Below are 13,448 nucleotides of genomic sequence, written 5' to 3'. Positions count from 1 at the left end.
CACGCATGGCTCTGCCATTAGAGTCTCTCACGCATGGCTTCTCCGTATTAATTTCACACACACGACCCCGCCATTAGAGTCTCACGCATGGCTTCTCCGGGTGGATTTTACACATATGGCTCCGCCTTTAGAGTCTCACGCATGGCTCCGCCTCAAGTCTCACGCATGGCTTCTCCGTGCCATTTTCACACACATGGTTCCGCATTAGAGTCTCTCACGCATGGCTCCGCCATTAGAGTCTCTCACGTATCGCTTCCCCATTCAAATTCTACACACACAACTCCGCCAGTCGAGGCCAGCTGCGTGGTCCCGCAACCAGTAGGTTCCATGTCTTTCTTCCTTCAGACCCGCTCGCATGGCTCGGTCATCTGTGGCTTGCAATACAATTATCTTGTGGTGACTCGCACGCGTGGCTTGCGCCATTAGAGTCTCTCACGTTATCATTCTCTCTGATTTTATTTTTAGGTCGTCAGATTCCTCCTGGAACATAACATCACGCCCCCCTTTTGTCATGGCTTCTCTTCTGGGGTTTGCTTCTTTTGCCACCTTAAACTCAAATGTCATACAACGCCATCATACTCTATCTCACCGACATCCTACACCACATGCTAATCTTACACCCTAATAACATCAGTTTCATGGCCTCTCACCAAATCAAAACCACACTCAGAGGTATTTAGAAAGCGGAACCCGCACGTCCAGCCCAGAGGCTACCCGTTAACAATCATATTTTCAAGGCATTATCCGGATTACTAGACGCCAAGCCTTCTGAAGCAGATACCAACTCCATCCTCAAAACAGCAAGTTACTTGGCCTTCTACGGTTCCTGAGGCCCGGGAAATTCACTACAACCTACACGACCCAAGCCACACCTTGTCTTCCTGTCTCCCACTTGGCAAAACACATGGATCATTACGTCCTGACCTTACCTCACTCCAAGAGTAGTCGGCACTTACCCGTCAACATTTCATATCACCCCACGCACAACAGATGGTGTCCAGTCAGGGTTCTGGATGCTTACAGACAACGTCACAAGTTTCTACCCTCTCAACCGCTACTTCACCACATGGTTCGGTACTCACCACCACTACCTTCATGACCCATGTCAGGTCATCCCTCACACAACTGGGCCTCAACGCAGCCAACTACTCAGGGCACTCCTTTCGCTTTGGAGCCGCGTCCACGGCCTCCAGTGCCAACGCCCCTACTCATGTCATCAGGAATTGGGGCGCTGGAAGTCATCCGCTTACTTGCGATACATTCCCAATCCAACACAAGAATTAAGAGATACTTTCCAAAACATGTCGGGTTGAGCTATTCATGTATTTGACCACAATAACTGGTTATTTCATTTTTGCCCTCTTCTTTCTCAGGCCTACCTCATCCTCGGTTTCGGCACACCACAACCGACTACGCTTATTCCCTGCTTTCCTAGGGTTCTTCACTGTACTACCGTAAGCGCCTCACACAAGTGTGAAGGCAGTTTGCCTGGATTTGTGGGAGGGGCTGAGGTCCGCCTCCAGCCTATTTAGGGCACCCCCTTTACCTGGCTCCTGCACCATTCGAGGTCTGAGCTTTGACCCTCCCACCACTCCACTCATTTACAACTCATTTCTTCCATATCTCTATCCTTGGGTGGGCCCTCTTCTTTCTCAGGCCTACCTCATCCTCGGTTTCGGCACACCACAACCGACTACGCTTATTCCCTGCTTTCCTAGGGTTCTTCACTGTACTACCGTAAGCGCCTCACACAAATATATATATATATATATATATATATATATATAAACAATATTGTACGTGATCACAATGGCATATACATTAGGTTACTAAAGCTTGTTTACCTGACACCTCTCTCTACCAACTCCCCATAAATCTTAACTGTTGTCAGAACCACAACCATTCAGAGGGTGCAGATAAATAAAATGAATTCTGAAGGGAATTTTCATCACATGTGGCTGAATTCTTGCGGAAATGTCTGTGATTGCCTCATTCATCTGAATGAAGCATGCAGAAATCCATGTGCATGCCACCACAGTCACGTGAATGGAACCCAGAAATCTCTGCAACAAATTTGCCACATGTGAGTACACCATAACAAAGACCAGCATCAGCACTCATACTGTTAATAGTGCAGACCTGATAAGCAAGGTTAAGAAAAGAGCAAGTTTGCGACGTCAATGTGAATCCATATAATGGATTTTTACTTTCAGAAGTGTCTTGTTCCCAGCCATGTAGTAAAATAGTAAAAGTTAATACAATGTTTTTCCATCCTTTGCCACTGAACATCTGTATAAGACCAGGTTCACACAAGCAAAGTTGTGTTGCTGTTTGCACTTTATTTAAAGGTGAAATGGATCTCAAAATATAAATGGAAGCTTTCTTTTTTATTATTTTCGGATTCCTAAAAAATGACTGAACTAGAAACCAGAAAGTAAACATTATGTATACAAAAGGCAAAGTGAAGTCTAACATTAAGGACTGAGACCGTAAAAGGCACATATTACACAACAGTTCATCCGACAGATATGGAGTCTGTCCTACTGAGTGCAAGACAAAATCCATCTGGACACAGCTGTACTATTGGCTATATTACAAACAGAAATCTTGTTCTGAAAAAGCACATATGATTGCTAATAGTACACTCATGGAATGCAATTCTCAATGAACTCAGTTACAGTAACCGGCCATTAAAAAATGAACCTGTCCAGAGGCAAGCTTCACAGCATATACTCACATACAGATCTGGTGATGCTGGCTTTCTGTATTTACAAGCTTAAAGCAATATAAACTATTCAAATGATGTAAGAAAGAACAACACATTTTTACATAGAAACATAGCAACGTAAATGATGCCATCAATTATAATAAACCTACTGCTATGTCCCCAGTTCATTTGGTAGAGCATGGCCATCACTCTAATGTAAACTTTCCTGCTAATGCAAGTCCTTTATAGTTAATGAGTATAGGGCAACATAGAACATACAGTTATGGTTCCTTGACTCATGGTCTCCTGTAGGGATGTAAAAGTGTAGTATAAATCTGAACCTATTAGCCAGTATAATCTGAATGCACAGCATTCCGCATAGTCCATCAGCAGGGGCACTGGCTGACCTTCAGGAACTATACTCCACTTCCAAATAAAAGGCACTCAGGATACGCTACTTCTTCTTCTGGTTTGAATCACTTGCCTCCTTTCTGTTTCATCCTCAACATCACTTGCACAATTTCTCTGAAATGAAACACATAAGAACATTAACTTCATGCACTGACATATCTCATTCATGTATGTCCTATAATAATCCCAAAATGATTATTCTCCAACGACAGTAAGACCATTGCCCACCCACCATTGTAGGTAATCTGAAGTTCCATTTTTAAATTTTAGATTATTTTAAAGAATTACTGTCTGTCAGTGTATCTATAATATTGTGTAGTAAAAGTGTTATCAAGAAGTAAATAATTAATGCAGAGACAGGAGGTTCTGCAATAACTGTGAACTTTACTGAGGTACATGGGGTCAGTTCAGCTGCCTAATCTGGAGTGATACTCTGGCCATTTGTGGGTAGCAATAATGCAACAGTTTATCTTAGGTGAGAGCCACAGTTCTTACACAAACACAGTTCAACATTTAGAATAGCAATGGTGGTTCCTTTGTACTCCGGATGCTAATCCTCCCTGATTTTAGGAGAATGTGGCTGTTGGTGGTGGTTTGTTGGAGCCTCTCCCTAAGACCTACTTTCCAGTCTCCCTAAGACCCGCTTATAGTCCAGGTTCTCACTCTCACTGCCTACTCATACTACATCAATGTGTAAACACATGGACTGCTGTGGAAACCGGCCACGCACCTGTAGCACCAGCTGCCACCTCCCCCACATTATCATCCCTAGCTGAGACTTTGAACCAGAATATGGCTCATCACTAGGGTGTGTTACATAACAAAACTAAATTGCTTACATTCTGGTATCATATGCCGAGCATTCTCCATCACTTAAGTCTCCATTGACTTGCCCATTTTGGAATGAAGTAAAGAGGCTTATCAGCCATGCATTAAGGATAGACCTACCCCTTGTCCTCCTTAGCTACCTCTTTAACATTCTTCCTGTTCATTTGCGTGGAGGTTAAACTAATTTAATTTTTCAAATTCTCAGCACAGCTAGATGCATCATAGCTTAAAGTTGGGCCATCAAACCCTACTAGACATGAGTTATGGTACTGGATAAAAGAGGTGTGCAGTCTGGAATATCTTACTGACTGCTCTTCTCTCAAGGTGGACTTCTGTGATAGAGTGTGGTCCCCATGGAATAATTATTTGATACTACCAACTTGCTGATATCAACCCCTTTTGTACAAATGTTGTGGCTCTGAATGTTTCCACAATGTGCATCTAATCGTACTCTCTCTGTCTATTTCCCTCTCCCCATTATTGTAGTCTTTTGTTTCAAGTATTGTCTTTTGTTGTTAACATATAGCTCTTGATATAGCTATTGGCAGGAATTCTTTTTTTCGTCTTCTATTTTTTTCTATTCTCCACTTTGGATATATCACCTTCATTATGCTACAACTTGCGTTCAACTTTGTGTATGTATTATTGAAATGACAATAAAAATTACAGTTAAAAATACAATACTTAATGAGCGTTCACTTCTACAGTAGAGAAATGTAGTACAGATCTCAAATAACTTTTATGAATCCGTACTCCACATGCTGGAAAAGCTAAGCAGAGTTGATAAAACCCAGTGGCATAGAGTTCTCTGAGAAGCACTGCTGCACCTTTGTGGTTTCAGCAAAGGTTTAGGTCCCCTTTAAGGCCTGAAAAAATGAATAACATAAAGTATAAAAACAAATTCTGCTGAATATCATGGAACAGTCACTAATAGACCAGAAGATGTGTGGGTGTTTTCTTTCTCGAGTAATTAAAAGTGGTTTATAATTGACTTTTTAATGAGATACTTTCAAGTAAAAGGCACTTATGTATTTCACATTTGGGAAGGCTTGCAAACTTAAAAAGTGACATAATAACACAGCAATTTCCCCATTGCTTTATATAGCCTAGAAAAGAACCTATTCTGTTTAAAGGCCACAATGATGGACTGAAAAAATTCCAAGAGTCACAATAAAACATAAAGCGGTAAAATATATGCCAATAATGTCTGACAGGTGGTGCTGGTTCCACTTCCAGGACTCCCACGTATTGGGAGAATAGGAGTTCCCTTCTCTTTCGTTCATACTCCAGAAAGAAAACGATCATGCAGTGTGGCTATCCATTATCTCCAAACTAATGAAGATAGCTGAACAAACCACCTCTCTGCCTCATCTACTTATTTATGGGGATTTCCACACTGAGGTCCGGAGACTTCGATGGGATAAAAGGTCATACCACTACTTTACAATATCATTAAGAATATAAATAAAAGCACTGAAACCAATCACTTTTGTTTGGAAATATTTCTTTTCATAAATTTGCCACAGCCTTTATTAATTAATAAATACCATTCATAACTCAATTTAGACATATTCATTTAAACTCTGATATAAAACAATACACAAGCTCAGCCATAAGTTCAAGCTCAAATTGAAGATTTATCAACAACTCATACCCCACAAACTTTAAACACAAGCCGTGACCCGAAAAAAAATGGAAAAAAAACCCAAAACAACATATTGGAAGGGCTGTGCCCACATATTTATTCCCTCAAGCCCCTAAGCCATAACCAATCACAGCCTTGTCACCAAGGCAACAGAAAAAGGAATATTCAGCACTGTCATTAGCCAAACTTGTAACCAATAGAATAAAGGTTGCCACACCATGGCAAAATTGCCCAAGTTTTGGCAACCCCAATCAAATCCATCTTGCCATCCCAGGCAATCTACCCGGAGATGGCAACACTAAAAATGGCTGGAAATATTCCTGCCAAAACTATCAAGGGAACCGACATAGGGATGACCCTAATCCTATGTGGATTCCTCCTTAACGTCCGGGATCCTACCATTCTAACAATATATGGAGATTCAAGAGACAGCCACAGAGTGCACCTAAGTACTTACTTGGCCTTGCTGACATGCTATGCAGCCACCAGACACAAACAATTATGTCTGTGACCAGATGGTTTGGACCACATAAAATGGCACCCCTGGTGTAGAACAATCTGTCACCTAATGTGTCCTGCAGCTTATATGACTATGATGATGCAAGAAAAGTGTTGGAGTAGTGTTCACATGAAGGGTAATGGCTGGAAAAGGTTGGGATGACCTTTGGCTCATGGCTCTCGCTTGCCATAGAAGTAGAGATTATTGTTAAAAAATACATTCCCCTGGATACAAACTTTGATGGAGACATACAGTATGATGTCTGCTGCCAGCCTTCATTCTATAAATGTCTGTAGTACACATGATATAAAATGGAATTACCAGTGCAATCTTTTCTTCGTCAAGAACTTTATTCTTAAGGGAGCGACGCAGATGATTGCAAAGCGATACCACACTGTAAGAAAGCTGAGAAGAGAAAATTCATATTACGTTGAACCAATCGTCAAATTATTAGGCAATAAGGAATCTTTTCAAATGTACATTACATGCAATAATGCCATATGGGGTATATGGGGATGACCTATTCAAGAAAAAAGAATGGGTACCAAGAGTGCATCAACTGGCAAGATCACAATGATGCTGGTGGTTACCTTCCAGGCATCTTAAATCTATATATATTTCATTCTTTTTTGTAATCCCTGTAGACATATATTTGCTTTTCTACATGACTTCCTGTGCAGAGCATTACTATTATTAGGACTCAGGAGCTGTGCCCATGCCATCACTTGCTTGCATATGCCAGCCGTAGTATATAGCTGGCACCCTGCTGTCACTGCTAGGATTGAAGTTAACCTCTATCCTGGGTGCTTAACCTTTTAGATGCTGCAGTCGATGTTGATTATTTAAAAATAAAGGGGGACATTTACTAAGACCAGTGATTTAGACGCCGGTCTTAGTCCATGTCCGCTGGCACTTGAAACTCCTAAGTTATGTAGAGGCGTAGTCATTTTATACGGCAAAAACACGCATAGAAAATGCCCATACCACGCCCCCTTTTTCCGCCACCTTGGAAAAGTGGGGTGAGCGGGGAAATGTCACATATTCGGCCACAAATCCCCTTTGTGACCGGATCGGCAACAAAAGTATGGCAAAAAGTGGCTTATTTCACATCATAAATGACACCCAACGTTTTTATTGTGCAAAACCAGAAAAACATAAAAAATATATACATTTGGTATTGATGTAACCTTATTGACACACAGAATATAGTTATTATGCCGCATGGTGACAGCCATAAAAAGAAAACAAACAAAAAAAATAGCGGAACTGCTGTGTTTTTCACGCTGTTAAAGGGAACCTGTCACCGGGATTTTGTGTATAGAGCTGAGGACATGGGTTGCTAGATGGCCGCTAGCACATCCGCAATACCCAGTCCTCATAGCTCTGTGTGCTTTTATTGTGTAAAAAAAACCGATTTGATATATATGCAAATTAACCTGAGATGAGTCGCGTACAAGACTCATCTCAGGTTAATTTGCATATGTATGAATCTCAAATGGATTTTCTGCGACTGTCGCGTCGCAGTCGCAGCATGTCGCATGTTGCAGTGCGACACCATAGACTGCCATTATAAAAATTGTCGCGCGACATTAGTGCAACAAAATGTCGCGCGACAAATGTCGTCGTGTAGACCTAGCCTTATAGTTTCAGAACAGCGGGAGTGCCGGAGGTTGCTGATCCCTGACCTACAGGCTTTATCTCTGTAAAATCTTCCTGAGTTTGTGGGATAAGACTAGCTGCTATAACACCTCCCATGCACAGCACACATAGGAGAGGAGACCTATCTCCCCTATCTCTCTGTAGGACACTCTCAGAAGCAGCTGCAGCACAAAGGACATTTTACAATAGCACTGAGCAATGTAGCTCCAGCATAGGGATAAGAAAACCTAAAGCCTTCCGCAGCACCTGTGTCTGTCTCTCAATCTCTCTCACTGTACTGCTGCTTCGCTCTCTCCCTCCTGTTTCCATAGACTTCTATGGGCACCATGTAATCGGAACCTCAGTAAACTGATAATCCCTCTTGTTTCTCAAAACACATTTAAGAGTGAATGATTAGTGCAGGATGGTGGAGAAAGAGGCATTTTCTCTACTAAACTATTCTACAAAGACAGTGGGGATCATTTATCAAGTGGTATCTTGATAGTCCCCTGTGCAATGACCCACCCCAGTGTCTATTTGGTTTACCACACTGTAATAAGGTTGGGAATCACTGAACTATTGGATTATGGTTTGTCGAGTAGATGACCCTCACCTAGTGCTAGTGGACAACACTAGATGAACAGTGCTCGGCTGAGAATGTCTGTCTGTTTTTTCAACTAGGAGAAGAAAATAAGCATCCGTCAGCCCCCTCTGCCTAGTTTCTTATTTCCCACACAAAGAAATTATGTTTTACTGCTGATTTTATGAACTTCAATGTACTTCTGGTTGTGAAATATATTCACATTCTTTTCTACAGTACTTACGGTAACTATATCGGATGTCAGCAAAGTAATGTGGTCACTGCTGCTCAACCACCTTAAAAAACTGTTCCAGTAAGTGATGAACTATATGTCATATAAGGTAATGTACTAGAGGATAACAATTCACTTAAATGCCTGGATTTGCTACTTAGAACTGTTGATAAAGTGGGGAAATTGCAGACATTTAATTAGATATATAAAGTAAATGTACCTTTAATTACAGGAAATGGGAGGGAGCCATTCAAACAGGCCTGGATTTGTGAGAATACCACAGCACTAGAATAAGCCCCTATGGCATGGAGCCACATTATGTTATGCCTTTATTAATAATTACAACTTGTTTAACCCTTTGAATCTATTCAGCTTATTCATAGATTTGTCTCTTAGAAATAAGGCTGACATTTCACTTTTGATATACAGATAGGAGCAGAATTTAATCTTTCTGGTTATTAACTATGAGTAAAAGCAATTATCCATTATCTCAGGGTGGGGCATGGCACTACTCATTTGCACTTGGCAGATTTTTCTTCCTTTAACTGTTAAAGCTGTTATGCCTGTTAAAATTATCTCAGATTTTATACTGAAAAACTGAATTTAATGCAATAGCGTTTTCACACATAACATAAAAGCGTGAGCTACGGGCAACATCAGTCTCTATCTGAACCTAAAGAAATAGCATTAGTAGTACGACATAAGTGTACACAATTTCATTAAATGGTAGCATACTGTAATTGTCTGTTGTTAACTCTTGTTAGTCATGTCACCACTTTGGGGAAGATATAGGTTTTATAGGAGTTAAATAATGATGACCCATCATCAGGAATGTGACTGAACTACAATACCAAGCAATGGACGTTGTTGTGCTTGGTATACAATGAAGAGGCCACAGAGCTTATCTCAGTGCCACAGCCACTTCAAACTGTGGTAGGAGTACTGGGTGGTCGAACCTCACCAATCAGATAATATCCGTCTTGAGGGAATCAACATAATTTTATTATTTATTTATTTTTGTAAATTCTTTAAGTTTTCTGAAAACAAGGTAAACACTGTAAGTTCACGTCTGTAAGCATAAGTAAATACCAAGTATCACTGAATAGGCATATTGGTTACACATCAATACTCATTGCCTGGAAAAGGTCAACTAAATGTTGTAAAACCATATAAAATAAAGCCTAAGGCTATGAATGGAGAAGGGGAAATAGACTAGAAAAAGTATAGAAGAAAAGGAAGATAAGGAAAGGGAAGAGATAGGACACAGGAGGAGAAAAAAAGAGGGAAGGGCTCCAGGTCCACACGGCTAATAGAGCCCTGGAATAAAATCCAATGTCGCCATATTTTATAAAATTTGGCGTGTGTGCCCCTCATAGAGGCGGTAAGGTCCTCCATTCTCATGATATCCTGGATTTTACTAAAACAGAGAGCTGTTGTGGGGGCCGATGTCTGTTTCCACAGACAGGGGAATACATGTCCCCACGTCATTAACCAAATTATGTCCCACAGACTTCCTATAGGTGGTTAGAGGGATCTCACTATGATAAAAGCATAAAAGAGGCAGGTGTTTTAGAGAGAACGTGAGAAGTGAATTTAAAGGATATGCTCCATACCTCCGCCCAATAGCTGGCAAGCACAGGACACTCCCAAAAGATATGTAAAATTGTCCCTTGATCCCCTCCGCACCGCCAACAAAATGGGGAGGTGGTTGGAAAGAGTGAGTGAAGTTTAGAGGGCACCCTATACCACCTGGAGAGGACCGTAAAGCCCACCTCCTGAGTTTTGCTAGCCAATGAGGTCTTATGTGTCAGTGTGAAGAGATAGTCTTTCTGTTCTGGTGTGAAGGTGATTCCCAAGTCTCATTCCCAGACTGATTAGAAAGAAAATGAAAATATGTAAATATTACTTTATTATAAGTATATTCCCAAATAACTTTAATTAGTTATAATGGCTCATTTTGTCTATGAAGCATTCATTAGGAGAAATAAAATGGCCGCCATCCTATTAGTACACACAAAACCTGTCCTAATCACACAGCAGGACAAGTTTATTCAGAGCAGTGAGCTAAATAGCTGCCTCATCTTCTATTTGTCAAGGGTTAAGTCCCTGAATACAGTTTAATATGATCTTCAGCTGAATCTCTGTAGGAATGGAGTTAATGAGGAGACATGAAGGACAGAGAGGAGGTAGGGGTGTGCAGGCTCAGACTGGCCCACAGGGGTACAGGTGAATCCCATGGTGGGCCCCTGAGCAAGGTGGACCCTTAACCCCCCAACCCCTACACATATGGCACATAACACAGCAGACTTACTACCACAGGGACATGCCTCTTAAAGTTGCTGCAGGGACCTTGTAGCTTCTTGCTGCTGTCTTCTGCTGTGTGAGCAGGTCATATTTAAATGTATCCATATGGGGGCCCCCCAAGATAAATTTTACTGGTGGGCCCTAGACAGCCCAGTCCGACACTGGGGGTGTGGCTAATGAGCATCATCACTTGTATGAAGGCTCCATTACCACAGACCCACATTACCATAGTCTGTCCTGTCCATCCTCTCTGTACTTCATGTCTCTTCATGAACTCTATTCCTACAGAGATTCAACTGAAGATTTTATCAGCTGTATTCAGGATCATAATCCCTGACAAGCAGAGGAGAGAGGAGGATGAGTCAGCTCTTTAGCTCAGTGTTGTGAAGTAACTTGTCCTATGTGATTAGGACAGGTTTTGTGTGTACTATTAGGATGGCAGCCATTTTATTTCTCCTAATGATTGATCCCTAGACAAAACGAACCATTATAACTAATGAAAGGCATTTGGGAATATATTTATAATAAAGTAATATTTAAGTATTTTCATTTTAATTCCTGGAGTACCCCTTTAAATGAAACAGTAAGGTTGGGAGAGAGCAAAATCCCTGTCGCATTACAGATACATTCGAAAGCCGCTTTGGATCCCCATAATTTTATCCTTGGAAATCCAATAGTGTAACCTCTGTGAGATTTCTGTTTTACATTAAATTATACAATTTTGAAAAGTCTTTTAAATATCGTGCTTCCACAGTGTCTCCATATGTTCAAGAAGTAGTGGACTGGATTACCAGTACACTTTTACAGTGGTTGCCTGGACCTTGCAAAAGTTCTTAGCTGACTTCCATATTCTTTTTGTAACAGTTTTATCAAGAAATGAATCAGAAATATTTTATGATTAGCATTTTTATTGCACATTGAGTTTATTATGATGCCTGACATTGTAATGTGAAGTCAGCATTTGAAAAAAACGCCATACAATATGTTTAACCTTGTATTATACTACAACAATTAGTTCTTTAATTTGCAATTCTGCATTTCTTAGGGAGAAAAGCAGAGCCTTGTGCATGAAGCCTGCAAGATAGAACAAAAATCTGCATGGCTCCACAGGAAATCAAAGGCAAATGAAACTACAGTAGAAACTAATGCATTGGTGTCTGAGGGAAGCAATTTAATGATTTCTTGTTATAGTCCCTATGGGAACTATAAAAAAAGTGTAGAAAAAAAATGTTGAGAAAATTCAAATCAACCCCCTTTCCCAAAAATGAACAATACATAAACAATTAAAAAAATAAACATCATGAGTATCGACATGTGTGAAAACGCTCGTACTATTCAAATATAAAGATATTTATCCGATATGGCAAATGTGGAAACATAAAAAAAAACTCAAAATGGCCTGCTTCACCTACCACAAAAAAATTGAATCAAAAAGTCACACACCCCAAAATGGTACCAATGAAAAATAGAGATCACCCTGCCCAAAAATAAGCCCTTACACACTTAAAAAAAAAAAACATGGGGGTAAGAACATAGTGATGCAAAGAAAAAATTAGTTTTTCCCAAACTTTTAATTTTTTTCCACATTAAAACACAAGAAAAACTATACATATTATGTGGTATTGTTGTTATAATCATACTGACCCAGAGAATGAAAGTAACAGGTCAGTTTTACTGCATAGGAAATGCTGTAAAAACAAAACCCATAAAACTGTGGCAGAATTTTTTTTAAATAATGCCACCCCTTTTGGAATTTTTTCCCACTTCCCACTACATTGTATGCAACCGTAAAAGGTGCTGTTAGAAATTACAACTTGTCCCGCCAAAAACAAGCATATAATGGAAAAATAAAAAAGTTATGGCTTTGGGAAGGCTGGGAGTAAAAAATGTAAATGAAAAAAATTGATAATTTCCCGGTTATTAAAGGGTTTAAGAATATAAAGACTACGACTGTATTTTGTCACCTAAACTAGTACGGGTTAGACCATTGTTGGTCAAACCCACCGTTTTTAAACTGGGAGCTCCCTACTCCCACCTTCCCTAATAAAATATGTCAAGGTAGAGAAGGAATGAGTATATTCAACGGGCAATCCTTTTGTTCTCCCTGGAATTAAGCCTTGGTCAGACATGTCTGACAGCTGCTTTATCCCTTTGAAAACACATGCACAACAGCCAACAGCTATTGAATGTGCATAAGATCCCTTAGACTCAACCTTCAGTAGAACAACCCATAATAAACATATAAAGCATTCAGTGTGAGACATGTCTTGATCATTGCAGTATGGGGCCATAATATCGAGCAGCATACAATGCTGCAAATGCAAGTCATATTTTGGACTATATTGTTCTAATACATAAAGGTAACAGCTATAAAAAAACAAGTAATGTCAAATATTATACATAAATTATCAAATATTGTTACCTTCCACCGCCTCCGAATATATTGCTTTCTTAAATTCTCCAGGTTGATAATTGACTTTTTTCTTACCAGGACCTGATGCTTATCTTTTGGCTGGGAGATAGAGATGGATATCAGTATCAATTATATTGAGGAAACAACCAGCATATATATTATAGAGTCCGACAAGTAGCTGCAAACACTGC

General features: G+C 40.2%; 1 protein-coding gene across 1 annotated transcript in view; it reads right to left on the bottom strand.

Moving 5' to 3' along the window:
- Positions 1-2,319: 2,319 nt before the first annotated feature.
- LOC122923543 (death-associated protein kinase 2-like) overlaps positions 2,320-13,448 on the bottom strand; it is a 111,316-nt gene continuing 100,187 nt past the window's right edge. The window contains exons 10-12 of the mRNA XM_044274378.1: positions 13,267-13,356; positions 6,412-6,495; positions 2,320-3,232 (exon numbers count right to left, since the gene is read on the bottom strand). Coding sequence (XP_044130313.1) covers positions 3,152-3,232; positions 6,412-6,495; positions 13,267-13,356 — 255 coding nt within the window. The 3' untranslated portion in view covers positions 2,320-3,151. The remainder of the gene's footprint in view (positions 3,233-6,411; positions 6,496-13,266; positions 13,357-13,448) is intronic.

This window comes from Bufo gargarizans, unplaced genomic scaffold (assembly GCF_014858855.1).
Source record: "Bufo gargarizans isolate SCDJY-AF-19 unplaced genomic scaffold, ASM1485885v1 original_scaffold_1714_pilon, whole genome shotgun sequence".
NCBI lineage: Eukaryota > Metazoa > Chordata > Amphibia > Anura > Bufonidae > Bufo > Bufo gargarizans.
This window is presented reverse-complemented; position numbering and strand designations above follow the sequence as displayed.